At 48.0% G+C, this 16,290-nt stretch overlaps 1 protein-coding gene and 1 long non-coding RNA gene across 2 annotated transcripts in view; one reads left to right on the top strand and one right to left on the bottom strand.

Annotated features, from left to right (window-relative positions):
- The window catches only part of slc30a6 (solute carrier family 30 member 6), a 52,120-nt gene that overhangs the window by 27,722 nt on the left and 8,108 nt on the right, over nucleotides 1–16,290 (top strand). The window contains exons 7-10 of the mRNA XM_028007051.1: nucleotides 1,632–1,712; nucleotides 3,708–3,743; nucleotides 6,304–6,398; nucleotides 9,382–9,430. Of these exons, the coding sequence (XP_027862852.1) occupies nucleotides 1,632–1,712; nucleotides 3,708–3,743; nucleotides 6,304–6,398; nucleotides 9,382–9,430 (261 nt within the window). The remainder of the gene's footprint in view (nucleotides 1–1,631; nucleotides 1,713–3,707; nucleotides 3,744–6,303; nucleotides 6,399–9,381; nucleotides 9,431–16,290) is intronic.
- Nucleotides 4,154–15,561, bottom strand: LOC114138081 (uncharacterized). The gene is made up of 3 exons (XR_003594150.1): nucleotides 14,135–15,561; nucleotides 13,838–14,045; nucleotides 4,154–5,985 (listed from the first exon to the last, which is right to left on the bottom strand). It is a non-coding gene; the product is annotated as an uncharacterized LOC114138081 (long non-coding RNA).

The raw sequence follows: 16,290 nt of genomic DNA, 5'->3' as shown, positions 1-16,290 counted from the left end.
TAGTGAAAACGGTGCTGCTTGATTCTGACTCAGATCTCTGGTTCTGCAAACCTGCAGGCTGGATTATGAGAGCGCAGTCATTGGTTTCCCCCCTGGTGTGTGGAGGATCAGAGATTTAACAATCTGAACCGGACCGGGCCGGGGCGGTGTTGAGGTCAGAGGTGGGATGTCTGTAAACAAACATGGCTGCAGTCCTAGAAACACTCGGTTTCAGTTTGTTGGTATTAAATGGGTCGTTGGATCGGTGACATGCAGCGTGGAGATTAGCCTCGGCGCTCAGCGGACCGCTCATTAAAACAGAACCGCTCATCCTGAACCCGAAGCAGCAGCACGTCGGGCCGGTTCTTCTGGGCTTCAGGGTTTATTATTTAGTCATCAGGAAATTAAATTCAGGTTATTTTCACCAATTTCCACTTCATTTAGCAGAAACAGAAGCTCCTCGGTTCGGGTCAATCACGCGGCCCATCGGATCACAGTCGGCGTCGATCTTAACCCCATTAGCTCAACGCTTGCTAAGCTGCTCTCTATATGAGGAGGTCAAAGGTCGGCAACCGCTGTAACTGAATGTCAGTTCTGGGTTGGAGGTGGTTTCCCAGATTTAACAGCCGGGATGTTTGGATTCCCGTCGCTGAGCCGGTTTCTGATTGGCTGTCGGCTTCTTCTCCCAGATTCTGGACAAATCCTGAAACTAATCCAGATTTTTCTCTCTGGAGAAGAAAATCTGTGAAACTTTCAGAACTCGATAAAACTGTTTATTATTTCCATTAATTGAAATGATATAGCCATGTTAAGAAGGTTTGTACTAGACCAGATAACGTGACCTCCAAACCGACTTCCTGAAATCCTCTGATTCCAAAACCAGATTGTTAATCCCAAATTAGCTGCCTAACAGTCCTTGACTGTTTTCTAAAATATCTAAACCACAACGCCTGCAAAGTGCAGCATTTCTCACTTATTTATATGAATTACATCACATGTATAAACATTTGTCTGCCTTCCTCAAATGAGGATCTGTTTACAATCTAGTAGCGAATCACAAACATTCGTCTCGTAAAACTCGACACATGGCTGGAGGAGTGAAAGCAACCAAACCACCAACTTCTTTCTCACCTAACAGTTTCTGCTCATGTTATCTTCCTGTTGCCTGTTAGATGTTGGTGCTTTTATGACATCAATCTTTCCTCCATTAATGGTTTGTGTTGGTGTGAATCAATCTGCAGAAAGCTGGAGCTCATCTTTTTAACGGCCACTAAAAAGTATAAAAACATGACTTCAGTCTTGGCTCGTCTTCACTCGCTTCCTGTCTGTTCAGGGGAAGATTTAAGACTTTTATTGCTTATTTTTACGTCTTTAAACGGTTTGAACCCAGTTTTATTCATCCCAGCGCGATGAAGCAACACGTTACAAGGCTGAAGTGTTTTTGAAGTGATACTCTGTGGTGAGGAATCTCCTCAGGTCAGAAGCCAAACATGAGATTAGATCACCTCAGTCCGGATCCGCTCCAGATGTTGGTGATGTCTGGAAGAATCGCTCTGAGGTCTCTCAGGTTTTCGCTTCGTGTTCTGAATGTTTGTCTGAGCAGGTTGGAGATGAATGGATCCACCAGTTTGTGTCTTTTTTCTCCTGTTCAGGTTTGAAAGGTTGGAGGTTTTGGCCGTTTTTGCCTCTACTGTCCTGGTCCAGCTGGGAGCTCTGTTCATCCTGAAGGAAAGGTACAGACCTGGAATAATACCTGGATTTATTTGTTTGACCTGCTTCACACAGAAATCCTGTTTTAGTTGAGTTTCTGATGCCCTTTGCTTTACATTTTAAAACAAAATGACAGAAATGAGTTTTCTTGATGAAGTTTTATCATGAATCTTTAGAGAAAAGATAACATTTTCCTGTTTTCTGTTTAAAGATATATATGTTTCTGCAGGATTTTCTGCTGAGATAGGAAATAAAATTGTTTTCAGACTTTTTACACATTTTCAACTGGGCGGCGTTGGGTTGATCCTGTTTCCTGTTCCTGAACAGAGCGGCGCCATTAAAGCTCCTGAGGTCTGATCAGAACGAACCTTACAGGGAAACAACTTCACCAAGGATCATTTTATTAGTGCAAACAACAAAATATAAAACTATTATGAGTTAAGAAAGTCAACTTTAAACCAAAATTGGTTTTTAACAGTAGTTTAATAGATAAAACATTTGCAGATGTTTTTGCTCTAAATTGTTGGAAACCAATTTAGAGTTTTTCATTTTTCATTTTTTTTTTTTGTGCTGAAATCCAATTTCAGCAAAAAACCCCAACAAAACAGGTTTTTGTTCTACAAATTAAATGTGATGAGGTCAGACTTCTGTGTGAACAGTTTACGTCACACGAGTAACGTGTCACGAGTCTTCTTGCTACTCGCGCAAGAAGAACGTAGCCGTCTCCCAGCAGCGCTGCGTTTATTGCAGTAAAGATGGCCGCCGTCTCTAGAATAATTTTTAGAGTTGTTGATCAGCAGATGAACAAAGTCAAACTAACAGCAACAGCCTTTAGTGGAGCATTGACCTCTGACCCGGTTCTGTTTGGATGTAGAATCGAACCAGGAGTGGTGGGTCGGGATGTGTTTTACTGCCCGGCTCCAGGTGTCACCTGAATACCCTGAATGTTTCTGTATGTGTGTGTGTGTGTGTGTGTGTGTGTTAACTGGTGAACCTGGATGTTTGCAGGAATGCCACCGCATCGTCAGTGTAACACACTCACACCTTTCCTGGCGTCAGGTTTGGGGTCGTCCTGAGGTCGTTTCTCAGGGAGGGGAGGGCTCAGTGGTCCGAGATCACAACACACACACACACACACACACACGCGCATACTCCCATTGGGTCTTTAGCACACTGATCCTGATGTCTAATGTAGACGTGATTTTTTTGTAGTTGATGAAATTGTTAATTTTTCTCAGTAAATCCTGAAGGTTAACGTTCGACCTTCAGTGTTTGACCTTCAGGTCAAACCACAGCCAGGTTCTGCTGCAGAAAAATGATCCTAACAACTCCAGCTGAGTTTAAATCCAGCTGTGGATTTAAACCGTTTAGTCACACATGGCTGAAAAAAGCTAAATGATGATTTAGTGGCCTAGTCAAAGTCTGGACAGAAAGTTCATTGGCATGGCACATTGATCTGAATATGTCCGAATAATGTCCAAAGTGTTACAGAAAAGCAAAAGCAGAAAAAATCTTAAAAATCTAAAAAAAAAAAAAAAGTTTATAAATGAGCGAATGTTGAAAACGAGTCGAGTTTATAAATTGGGATGATTTTAAATTATTGTTAAATAAACACACACATGGGGACAAAGAGAAAAACATTCAGACATTCAGCTTATCGTTCCCCAACTAAACCAAGATGATTACAAGAATAAAATATGAAACTGGTTTCCATACAATCCTGAGACTGGAGGGAGGTTGAAGTTTTACCTCCTGAAAATTAATTTAGTTTGTTCACTGAAAATACCATCAGCCATGATGAGGTGTGTGTGTGTGTGTGTGTGTTTTCACCTGTTTGCTTTTTCCCAGTGTGTGTGTGAATGTTTGCTCCTTGTCTCCTTGTCTCCTCTTGTTCGGTTCATGTCTCCATCACTGTCTCACACACACACACACATACACACACACACACCCGGGTCGGGCCCACTCCGATCCGACCGGCCGCTGTTGTTTACTCACTGTGTGTGTTTCTGTGTTTTTAGTGTGGAGCGCTTCGTGGAGCAGCCGGAGGTCCACACGTAAGTATTATCCCTCCACACACACACACACACACACACACATTCCCACAGGAGGACGGAAAATAAACAGACATGATACCCTCCTGTGTGTCTCTGAGATGAACACACACACACACACCCACCCACACACACACACGGGGAGTGCCAGCTGTTGAGAGAACAGAACATCCCAAACAACTGGGTCACTCAGAGCAGCAAACAGAATTACATTTAGAGGAACAGTGGCAGCGCTGACGTCTTCTCCCTCAGTCTCACTGGGATGGGTGTGTGTGTGTGTGTGTGTGTGTGTGTGTGTGTGTTCCTCCACATTTAAAACTGTTTAGTCACACGGCGCGGGAGGAAATTTCTTTTTGTTTCTATTGGAATCTGATTGATCCACAGCTCGTTGCAGCTCTCAGGTGTTTTCTTCAGTTTGTAAATATTTTCTCCAAACTTTGTTGCTGATTTAATTTATAAATTAAATACTTTAAGGAACATTTTCCTTCAGGAACTTACTTTCCGTAATCTTCAGCCAGGTAACACCTTGTCACAGTGACAGGTTTTGCTGGATAATAAATTGTCTGAACATTTATTTTGATAAATGATAATATTCCTGTTTTCAGACCATTTTAAAGTAATATATTTATAACAGCATAATAATGCAAGTTCTCTCTCTGCTCTCTTAACACTGGATTCAAAATTCAGATTCAATTCAGAAATATTTTATTAATCCTTAAGGGAAATTAAATGTTGTGAAGATGGATGAAGGGATGCAATTTTCATAAATATCAGAAGAAAACCCTTTAAAGAACATGAGTACAAATATTTTAGTTTGTTTATTAAAGTATTTTACTGCCTGTTTCTAAACAGCTGCATATAAAATATGAGCTGTGAACAAGTTTTAGATGAGAAATGTGATATTTACTGTTGGAAACAGTCAGAAATGTCAGAAACTCAACCCAGAGTTTCAGGGTAAATGAAAACAGAAGTGGTTCTTTTTAAATTTCTACCATACTGAGTTTTTACCCATGATTCCTGTCGTGGATAAATCCCAGATGTCGGTTTGTCATAAACATCTGTTGGTGGTCCAGAAAAAGGTTGTAGTGAGCATCTGTCTCTGCTAGGATCTATACAGATGAGATCGATCTGGATAGCTAAAAAAAAATAACTAAAAACTGTATAAATCGTAGAAATGAAACCCGTTTGGTGACTCTGTCTTTCTGTGGGATGGAACTGATTAATGGCAGCTTTGATAACCTGAAGCCCAGAGATTTAACCTGTGACAGGATTAAACCCTCGCCGTCTTATCTCTCCTTTCCTCTTCTGTCTCAACGTGATTGGCTCCTCAGGACCGGAGCAGCCGTCCGATTGGCTGGAACAGCAACACCCACATTTCTGTGCTGATTAATCTGACCTGTGAGGGGGGGGGGGCTGTTGGCTCCTTTTTAGTCCCTTAATTGGATTATTGGTGGAGTTTTTTACTTCTTGTTCTACTTGTGAACTGGTGGTGATTTTATCAGCTTACATGATGTAAATCAATCAGTTTCAGTTTGATTTGAAGAGTTTCTGCTTGTTTTTGTGTCCTGGAGGTTTTATAGTCATAAACTGGATTTTTTAAATGTATCTGTGCAGAAAAGATGCCTGATAAGGTCAGAGAATGGAGGAGATGTTTAAAAACAAGATTAAGAATTATATACTGTGAAAGATTATTACAGAAAATACTGTGTAGTTAGGAAATAATGTGCTGCAATGCAAAGGATGTTCAAGTAGCAGGATGACGTTTTTGTTCATTAATTACACAAAAACAAAAAAAAACATGCAATAGCACCATGAATGTTATTTAAAATGAAGCTTTGCAAATATCGGCACTGAGTTTGTTGGAAGCAGTGATGGGAGGAAGGACCTGTGAAAACGCTGCTTTGTGCACTGCGGATGCCGCAGTCTGAGCTCTGTGGTTTCTCTGCAGTGGGAGCGATCATCATCAGTCCTTCTGTCTCCCAGCAGCTGCTGGGCAGGAAGAACCAGAGGAACCTGGACTGCTTTGAAAACAAAAAATGACTTTGGGATTGGAAGCAGTCGTTCCAGTGGAGGAAACGAGAGTTTGGTTGATCCTGGAATGAATGAATCTTAATCTGATTAGATAAATCCTCCCCTCTGCTCTCTGCAGACGTTTCCTTTCCATTACCTGGTGGGCGGGGCTTCTAGGCGGGATGAGTGTGATGGTTTGGGAAGCTTTGGGTCCATCAGGATGTTTCTGTACCACCTACAAAAATACAAAGTATTACCAAGTAATTCAGTCTAGTTTTTAGTGCCAATGCCTTATTCTATGTGAAATGAGACAAAACTGACTAACAGCTTGTTTTAGTTAATAATTTCTTAATATTGATGAAAAGTTTTAGTTCCACAGGTCACTTCATGTATAATGAAACATGTCAGATCTACCAGGATGTAACGGTTCTGCTGCTGTTGGTACCAGGTGCCACAGCTCTCCCTGCACCTCCTCGGGTCAGGGCGAGGAGAGCAGCAGGTGGTCATAATGTTTTGCCTGGTCGGCGGGTAACAGATCTGTTTCTGTCCCCAGAGGGCGGCTGCTGGTCGGGACGTTCGTCGCTCTGTTCTTCAACCTGCTGACTCTGCTCTCCGTCAGGAACAAGCCCTTCTCCTACGTCTCTGACGGTAAGCCCCGACCCCTCCTTCGGTTCCGGTCCGGTCCGGTTCTGGTGGAGCAGAGCCTGTAATTCCTCCTCCTTTGGGGAATAGAATGATTTAGCCTTTGTGATATTTTGGGGGGATTATTGGAGTGAGGCGGCGCCTTTCCTCTGTCAGTGAATAAATCAGATGAAATCAAATGAAACGCAGCAGCTGATTGGTTGTCAGTGTTTTCCAGAGCATTATGCTGACAGCTGATTGGCTGTCAGTGTTTTCCAGAGCATTATGCTGACAGCTGATTGGCTGTCAGTGTTTTCCATAGCATTATGCTGACAGCTGATTGGCTGTCAGTGTTTTCCAGAGCATTATGCTGACAGCTGATTGGTTGTCAGTGTTTTCCATAGCATTATGCTGACAGCTGATTGGTTGTCAGTGTTTTCCAGAGCATTATGCTGACAGCTGATTGGTTTTCAGTGTTTTCCAGAGCATTATGCTGACAGCTGATTGGTTGTCAGTGTTTTCCAGAGCATTATGCTGACAGCTGATTGGTTGTCAGTGTTTTCCAGAGCATTATGCTGACAGCTGATTGGTTTTCAGTGTTTTCCAGAGCATTATGCTGACAGCTGATTGGTTGTCAGTGTTTTCCAGAGCATTATGCTGACAGCTGATTGGTTGTCAGTGTTTTCCAGAGCATTATGCTGACAGCTGATTGGTTTTCAGTGTTTTCCAGAGCATTATGCTGACAGCTGATTGGTTGTCAGTGTTTTCCAGAGCATTATGCTGACAGCTGATTGGTTTTCAGTGTTTCCAGAGGATCATTGGTGAGTTTACCCAGAGGAAGCTGACGTCTGACGTTGAGCCAAAGTTCTCATTAATTTGTTTCTGAAACACAGAATAAGAATAAAATCAGTTCAGTAATTATTCAGTGAGTTGATAAAAAGTTTCCCTCATCAGTAGTTTGGTTGGGGGTTAAATTCCCTCCCATGTTTCTGGTCGCCCTCCTCATGGAAAGCTGCTCAGAAAATGGTGGGAATCTCCATGGCAACCACAGACTCGGCATCTTCCGAGTCCCGGTCCATAAATGACTCTCAGCCTGCTCTGCAGTTCATTCGCTGCTCCTCTTCCTCTCTATTCTCATTTCCTCCTGTCCTCATTCGTCCTCCTGTTCCTTCCTCTCCAGTTGACTTCATCCTTTGCTTTCCTCCCTCCTTTCTTTCTTGTCCTCTTTTATTCTCTTCTGCTCTTGCTTCCTCCTGACTTCTTGTAATTTCTCTCATCCTCTTTTCCTGTCTCACTGCTTCTTCTCTTTCCTCCCTTCTTTCTGTATTTTTGTCATCTGTTTTTTTCCTCCTGCATTGTAACATTGTTTTTTCCTCATTCTCTCCTTTTGCACCTCTTTTCTTTTTCTCCTTTTCTTTTCTCTCCTTCCTTCCTCATCCTTTCCACGTTTTCTTGTTTCCTCTTTTAGTTCCTCTGTTCTTCTTCTCTTTTCCCTCTTGTCTTCTTTGCTGTTTTAAGTTCTTCCTGCTCTTCTCTTCCTCCTCTCCGTTTTACACCTCTCCCTCCTTCCCCAGTAGTTTTCCTCTTGTTTTTCCTCCTCTTCTCCCCGACTGACTCACAGTTTGTCCACTGATGCATGAGCTCAGAGTGTGTGTGTGTGTGTGTGTGTTTCAGCTTTTGGTTGCTGTGTTTGGAGCAGTCTCAACATCACTTAACATCTGACATTTTTCAAAGGGAGGGGGCCGCACACACACACACACACACACACACACACACACACCCCGGCGGTGTGTTATGCAACGCTGCTGCTGCTCCTCGCTTCGCGGCGCTGAAACACTCGGCCGTCCTCCTGCAGCTCACGTATCATAAATAAGTGACTCCATTAAAATGTTTGTTTAGACTGACTCAGCCTGCTGGCAAAACAAACATCACACACACCAAAACACACACACTGCAGCACACACACCCAGAGCCGCACAGGATGTGAGGGACCTTTGACCTCCGCTGGCCCCCGGCGGACGGTGAAGGTGGACGCAGCAGCCGAGCGGCTTCACTTCTCTCTGTTTAATCGGGATATTTTTATCCCGGCGCTGACGGAGGAGCGGCGCGCTGCCGCTCCGGTCCAGGAATAGAACGGTTCTGGAGCGGAGCGAGGAGGTGAAGGGTCTCAACCCGGTAGAACCAGCTGACGGAGGAACCAGCTGGTTCTGACTGTTTCCTGCAGCGCCGGACCAGAAACATGTTCTCCGTCTGCAGCTGCACAGATCTGTTCATGGCTGCAGCACCTGCCCGACCCGGCCTGGCCCGGCCCGGCCCGACCCGACCCGACCCGACGCTCAGACCCAAAACAAAATGTAAAGTCCAGTTATTATAAGAATGGCAGTAAAAGTTTTGTACTTTACTCTTAAAGAACAAAATAAAGAGATTCTTTGTAAAAATGTCAGTTTCCTAAATGAGAGCAGATGATATTCCAGTGAGATCCATCTGATCCTCTGCAGATCAAACAGTTAAACGGTTCTGGTCGGGTCGGACCTTCATCCTGCCTTCATCCCCAGACGCAGCAGAAACACTTTAACTTGGTGGTTTCCAGGTTTTATTCACGTTTCCAGTCCTTTTTCTTAAATTTGGCTCCATTTTTATTTCATTTTAGTTCCTGCTGAAGATTTTCAGAGGAATATTTTTATTTAACGGACGATAAAATGCTCCTAAGTGAAAGGATTTATCTCTGTTGTGTCTAAATTGCAACGTTTAGCTGGTTCTGGGGGAAACTGGGCAGATTTCCAGTTTCTGCTCTTTCTCATGTGGGATCCCTCAGGGCTCGGGTTAAGAGCCACTCATATTCCTTGAATTTCATGCCTTTAGTTTCCATTCTGAGAAGAATCTGTCTCTATGCTGACAGTTCAAAATGAAGCGGTTACTTTGTTCTGGTTCTGTGTCAGACCCGCCTCAGAGTGGGCCGATCATGTTTCACTGACTCTGGATCTGTGTGTCTCCATGTGTCTCCCTCCAGCGGCCAGCAGCAGCTGGCTCCAGGAACACGTGGCCGACCTGAGCCGCAGGTAAGAGCATCGACAGCGCCGCCTTCCTGTCCCTCCGTCCTGCTCCTTCCTCTCCGTCCTGCTCCTCCCTGTCCCTCCGTCCTGCTCCTCCCTGTCCCTCCGTCCTGCTCCTCCCTGTCCCTCCGTCCTCCTCCTTCCTTCCTCTCCGTCCTCCTCCTCCCTGTCCCTCCGTCCTGCTCCTCCCTGTCCCTCCGTCCTCCTCCTCCCTGTCCCTCCGTCCTGCTCCTCCCTGTCCCTCCGTCCTGCTCCTCCCTGTCCCTCCGTCCTCCTCCTTCCTTCCTCTCCGTCCTGCTCCTCCCTGTCCCTCCGTCCTGCTCCTCCCTGTCCCTCCGTCCTCCTCCTTCCTTCCTCTCCGTCCTGCTCCTCCCTGTCTCTCCGTCCTCCTCCTTCCTGTCCCTCCGTCCTGCTCCTTCCTCTCCGTCCTCCTCCTCCCTGTCTCTCCGTCCTCCTCCTCCCTGTCCCTCCGTCCTGCTCCTCCCTGTCCCTCCGTCCTCCTCCTCCCTGTCCCTCCGTCCTGCTCCTCCCTGTCCCTCCGTCCTGCTCCTCCCTGTCCCTCCGTCCTGCTCCTCCCTGTCCCTCCGTCCTCCTCCTTCCTTCCTCTCCGTCCTCCTCCTCCCTGTCCCTCCGTCCTGCTCCTCCCTGTCCCTCCGTCCTCCTCCTCCCTGTCCCTCCGTCCTGCTCCTCCCTGTCCCTCCGTCCTGCTCCTCCCTGTCCCTCCGTCCTCCTCCTTCCTTCCTCTCCGTCCTCCTCCTCCCTGTCCCTCCGTCCTGCTCCTCCCTGTCCCTCCGTCCTGCTCCTCCCTGTCCCTCCGTCCTGCTCCTCCCTGTCCCTCCGTCCTCCTCCTCCCTGTCCCTCCGTCCTGCTCCTCCCTGTCCCTCCGTCCTCCTCCTCCCTGTCCCTCCGTCCTGCTCCTCCCTGTCCCTCCGTCCTCCTCCTTCCTTCCTCTCCGTCCTCCTCCTCCCTGTCCCTCCGTCCTGCTCCTCCCTGTCCCTCCGTCCTCCTCCTCCCTGTCCCTCCGTCCTCCTCCTCCCTGTCCCTCCGTCCTGCTCCTCCCTGTCCCTCCGTCCTGCTCCTCCCTGTCCCTCCGTCCTCCTCCTTCCTTCCTCTCCGTCCTGCTCCTCCCTGTCTCTCCGTCCTCCTCCTTCCTGTCCCTCCGTCCTGCTCCTTCCTCTCCGTCCTCCTCCTCCCTGTCCCTCCGTCCTGCTCCTCCCTGTCCCTCCGTCCTCCTCCTCCCTGTCCCTCCGTCCTGCTCCTCCCTGTCCCTCCGTCCTCCTCCTCCCTGTCCCTCCGTCCTGCTCCTCCCTGTCCCTCCGTCCTCCTCCTTCCTTCCTCTCCGTCCTCCTCCTCCCTGTCCCTCCGTCCTGCTCCTCCCTGTCCCTCCGTCCTCCTCCTCCCTGTCCCTCCGTCCTCCTCCTCCCTGTCCCTCCGTCCTCCTCCTCCCTGTCCCTCCGTCCTGCTCCTCCCTGTCCCTCCGTCCTGCTCCTCCCTGTCCCTCCGTCCTCCTCCTTCCTTCCTCTCCGTCCTGCTCCTCCCTGTCTCTCCGTCCTCCTCCTTCCTGTCCCTCCGTCCTGCTCCTTCCTCTCCGTCCTCCTCCTCCCTGTCTCTCCGTCCTCCTCCTCCCTGTCCCTCCGTCCTCCTCCTCCCTGTCCCTCCGTCCTGCTCCTTCCTTCCTCTCCGTCCTCCTCCTCCCTGTCTCTCCGTCCTCCTCCTCCCTGTCCCTCTGTCCTCCTCCTTCCTTCCTCTCCGTCCTCCTCCTCCCTGTCTCTCCGTCCTCCTCCTTCCTTCCTCTCCGTCCTGCTCCTCCCTGTCTCTCCGTCCTCCTCCTTCCTTCCTCTCCGTCCTCCTCCTCCCTGTCTCTCCGTCCTCCTCCTTCCTTCCTCTCCGTCCTCCTCCTCCCTGTCCCTCCGTCCTGCTCCTCCCTGTCCCTCTGTCCTCCTCCTTCCTTCCTCTCCGTCCTCCTCCTCCCTGTCTCTCCGTCCTCCTCCTTCCTTCCTCTCCGTCCTGCTCCTCCCTGTCTCTCCGTCCTCCTCCTTCCTTCCTCTCCGTCCTCCTCCTCCCTGTCTCTCCGTCCTCCTCCTTCCTTCCTCTCCGTCCTGCTCCTCCCTGTCTCTCCGTCCTCCTCCTTCCTTCCTCTCCGTCCTCCTCCTCCCTGTCTCTCCGTCCTCCTCCTTCCTTCCTCTCCGTCCTCCTCCTCCCTGTCCCTCCGTCCTGCTCCTCCCTGTCCCTCTGTCCTCCTCCTTCCTTCCTCTCCGTCCTCCTCCTCCCTGTCTCTCCGTCCTCCTCCTTCCTTCCTCTCCGTCCTGCTCCTCCCTGTCTCTCCGTCCTCCTCCTTCCTTCCTCTCCGTCCTCCTCCTCCCTGTCTCTCCGTCCTCCTCCTCCCTGTCTCTCCGTCCTCCTCCTCCCTGTCCCTCCGTCCTCCTCCTCCCTGTCCCTCCGTCCTGCTCCTTCCTTCCTCTCCGTCCTCCTCCTCCCTGTCTCTCCGTCCTCCTCCTCCCTGTCCCTCTGTCCTCCTCCTTCCTTCCTCTCCGTCCTCCTCCTCCCTGTCTCTCCGTCCTCCTCCTCCCTGTCTCTCCGTCCTCCTCCTCCCTGTCCCTCCGTCCTGCTCCTCCCTGTCCCTCCGTCCTCCTCCTTCCTTCCTCTCCGTCCTCCTCCTCCCTGTCTCTCCGTCCTCCTCCTTCCTTCCTCTCCGTCCTGCTCCTCCCTGTCTCTCCGTCCTCCTCCTTCCTTCCTCTCCGTCCTCCTCCTCCCTGTCTCTCCGTCCTCCTCCTTCCTTCCTCTCCGTCCTCCTCCTCCCTGTCCCTCCGTCCTGCTCCTCCCTGTCCCTCTGTCCTCCTCCTTCCTTCCTCTCCGTCCTCCTCCTCCCTGTCTCTCCGTCCTCCTCCTTCCTTCCTCTCCGTCCTGCTCCTCCCTGTCTCTCCGTCCTCCTCCTTCCTTCCTCTCCGTCCTCCTCCTCCCTGTCTCTCCGTCCTCCTCCTCCCTGTCTCTCCGTCCTCCTCCTCCCTGTCCCTCCGTCCTGCTCCTCCCTGTCCCTCTGTCCTCCTCCTTCCTTCCTCTCCGTCCTCCTCCTCCCTGTCTCTCCGTCCTCCTCCTTCCTTCCTCTCCGTCCTCCTCCTCCCTGTCTCTCCGTCCTCCTCCTCCCTGTCTCTCCGTCCTCCTCCTCCCTGTCCCTCCGTCCTGCTCCTCCCTGTCCCTCTGTCCTCCTCCTTCCTTCCTCTCCGTCCTCCTCCTCCCTGTCTCTCCGTCCTCCTCCTTCCTTCCTCTCCGTCCTCCTCCTCCCTGTCTCTCCGTCCTCCTCCTCCCTGTCCCTCCGTCCTGCTCCTCCCTGTCCCTCATTTCTCTTCTTTCCTGACGTTTACTCTGAACAGTAAAGCTACCAGAACCCTTTGAAACCGTTTGTCTGCTGAAGAAGTAACAGGAAGGAGGAGAAAAGTCAGACCCATTAAAACCAGTTTAAAGTTTGTATTTAAAAACCTCGAGGCCTTCGGATCAGGTGACCATTCAGGGTCAAACCATCTGCAGTGATGCCATCAGCCAGAGAGATCTCTGGGTAAAACTTCTCCTCAGCGTCTGGTGACTGACATCATCAGACCAGCTGCTTCTGATGTGGTTTTATAAAATTCATATTAGAGCCGCTGTTGAATCCCAGTCAGCAGCACATTTACAGTTTATGCAACAAGTGTTTGCAACAGTTCTGTTTCCACGATGCATCCCAGGGAAATATTGGACCATTTTATGGATAGAAAGAGAAAGAAACGAACATTAAAGCTTTTAAAGATGAAGATCAAGTTAAATCAGCTGATCAAAAACTTTCCTGCAGCTTGTTTTCATAAATCTGTGCAGCTTCCCTTCGTCTTAATCAGGTTGTTTTACAGTTTCTAGGAATCCTTCATAAAGACAAACTGTGAAGAGGAAAAGTTTTTTAAATTGTTCTAAAAAACGTTTCGATCTCATTAAACGATCAGAAACTGAAAACTGGAGTTTCCATCTGGACCTCATCTGGTCTTTTTGTCCTGAAGAAAATGTTTTGGACCAGCTGGTGTTTCAAAGTATAAACCATTGGAAAGAAAATCCTTTTATTCTGTAGCGTGTTTGTGTTGCACCAGGTTGGATGTGAAACGGCGTCTGAGAGCAAAGAGCTGAATGTCGTCTCTCTCCGTCACCTGATGTGTTGCTGGAAGCTGATATTTTACCTATGAATGTATCGGATCTTAAATTCTGTCTTTTGCATAAAAAATCTTTTGTAGTTTCTGCTAATTTATTGTCCAGTCAGAAGAAAAAATGCTTCTGAAGCCAGTTAACACACTGAACCAGGAAATGTTTGAACCTTAAGTTTATGAAGCTCATCCTGGAGCTGCAACCAAAATTATAAAAGATGTTTCAGAAAAACCCATGAGGTGTTTTACGGACCTCCAGGGTCTCCCGGCGCAGTTTCCCTTCTGGCCAGGAAACGCCGTGAGAAGGTGTGTTGATGTTTTGGTTTTGCTCCAGCCTGTTGGATCGCTGCATCATGGCGGCTGACAGAGGTTCTGTCTGCAGACAGTTCCTGACGCTGCGCCGTCTCCGGTCCGGCTGCTGCTGTCTCCATGCCGACTCATCCTTTTTATCTGGTTCAAACCTGCAGACACATAAACACGGCAGTGATTAGATCACATGTCTTCCATCACTTCCAGTTTCAGACTCTGGTCTAGTTTAGTGAACATTGACCTTCACAGCTGATTGGACCCAAACATTCAGCGTTTCTTTCCATCTAAATCTGGACTGTCCCACTGACCCAAAGTCCAGATCCTCCGCCGCTCGCGCTGTGATGATTATTACGACCCACAGCTCATCTGATGTATGTAATGGACACACACACTGAGGGTCAGCAGCTCATTTGGTGCAGGTTACACGGGGCGACAGCCTGCAGAGCTGTGCAACAGAGCTGAGCTCTGATTGGCTGTGAGGGCAGAAGTGAACAGGACGTCCCAACCTAGTTTCCACTCTTTAAATGTGTGTGGAGGATACACAGTGTTCCTGCTCGCCTTTGTGTGAGCGTTTTCTGGGTACTAGTGTGTGTTTGTGTATCTGTGTCGGCGTGTGTGTGTGTGTCGGGGTGTGTGTGTGCACAGAAAGGCTTTTCTCTGTGTGTTGCAGTGAGATGTCCCCATTCAACCCGAACACAGTCTGGGGGCCAACTGGGTTACGTAAAGCCTGCTGCTCTGTTGGCCTCACCAGCCACAAGCCTGAAATCTCTCTGCTCTGCGTGCACGTGGGCGTGCGCGTGGGCGTGCACGTGGGAGTTGCTGTTGGGGAGGACAGAGACCAATTTAAAAAAAGGAAACAAATGTTTTCTCTGGCAGGAATAAAAATAACGTCACACTCTGACAGTTCCTGCTAAAGAGTGGATGAAATGTAACATTTAGAGCTGAGTAATTATTTCTCTGTAGCAGAAATATGAAACAACTTCCAACAATAAGAAAACACAAGTTCAGATAATAAAATCCAAACTAGAGCTGCAGACCTGTTGGTTAGAATCGAGGCCCACCTGGTCCTTCATGTCCAGTCAGTCGTCCAGACTGAATAAGATGCTAGCTTAGCATCAGGTTAGCATGGGGATGCTAAGTCCAACACGCTTAGGAAGCTTCAGATAAACAGTTTCATGATGGAACTGACTGAGTTAGAAAACCCAGTCCTGTTTGGACCTGTAGGTCAGCCGGGCTTCACAGCTGAAGCCTGAACAAGTCAAAGGAAGTTGGACTCTGATGCGTTAGCGTTGCGGCGCGAGACGAGCAGCTTGGTAGCTTTGACCCTTCACCTCTCGGTGTTTTAGATTCCTCCACTGAGTTTTATACTTTTGGAGAAAATTAAAGTTTAGACTTTTAATTACTTTAACTTTTATTCACCCTCCTTATATTTCTAGACTCTTGAAAATCACAGGTAAAAATCACCATAGCAACCAGTGACTTGGCACTCTGGTGCTAGCATGACTCAGCAGATTCTTGTTGGTCCTTCATAAGCTGCTGGGTTTCTGCTCCGGCCTAATTAAATCACTGAACTCTGACTTCCTGTTGGACTCAGAACGATCTGAGACTCCATCGGGTTTTTGTAGTCAGAATAGTTTTGTAGTCAGAATAATTTTGTAGTCAGAATAATTTTGTAGTCAAAATAGTTTTGTAGTCAGAATAATTTTGTAGTCAGAATAGTTTTGTAGTCAGAATAATTTTGTAGTCAGAATAGTTTTGTAGTCAGAATAATTTTGTAGTCAGAATAATTTTGTAGTCAGAATAATTGTCCGGGTTCATAAATCCTCGACATGTCCAGATGTTCCTGGCTCAGCAGAAACATTCAGTCTGATTTCTTGGCTGCAGGTAGAATCTGTTTGAGCCCCACATTAGTTGTGTTTACACCTGTTGGAGCTGAACCACTTTAACAAGATGGACTAAAGAAGCTTATGTGTAATAAAGACCTTAGAATAAAGTCCTGGTTGCTCCAGCCTGCAGATCAATCTCTGCATAAACCAATCAGAATAATTCTTACTGACTTTAAGTTCTCCTTCGTTATGATGTCAGAACTCCTTAAACTGAATCAGTTTTGACGCTGCTGATTAGTTGCTGTGGAAACAGTGGACGGGATTATGAAGTGTTTGCCTTGGTTTTAATCCAGAGTCCACACACACACACACACAGTTTTATATCAAATTATATCAGTTTGCAGCAGGGATTAAAGGATCATCAGGTTCGTCCACTTCCTCTCCTCAGGGTTTGTGACCTGGTGTGGGTGCAGTCTACTTCCTGCATTTCCTCATAATAAATCTTCATTTCTCAAAGAAAATCTGCTGATTAGATTGAATTTCCACCAACTGAAGATAAGGAGGAGTTAAG

This window comes from Xiphophorus couchianus, chromosome 22 (genome assembly GCF_001444195.1).
Source record: "Xiphophorus couchianus chromosome 22, X_couchianus-1.0, whole genome shotgun sequence".
In the NCBI taxonomy this organism is placed as follows: domain Eukaryota; kingdom Metazoa; phylum Chordata; class Actinopteri; order Cyprinodontiformes; family Poeciliidae; genus Xiphophorus; species Xiphophorus couchianus.
Note: the sequence above shows the minus strand (reverse complement) of the source record. Positions and strands in the feature narration are given on the sequence as shown.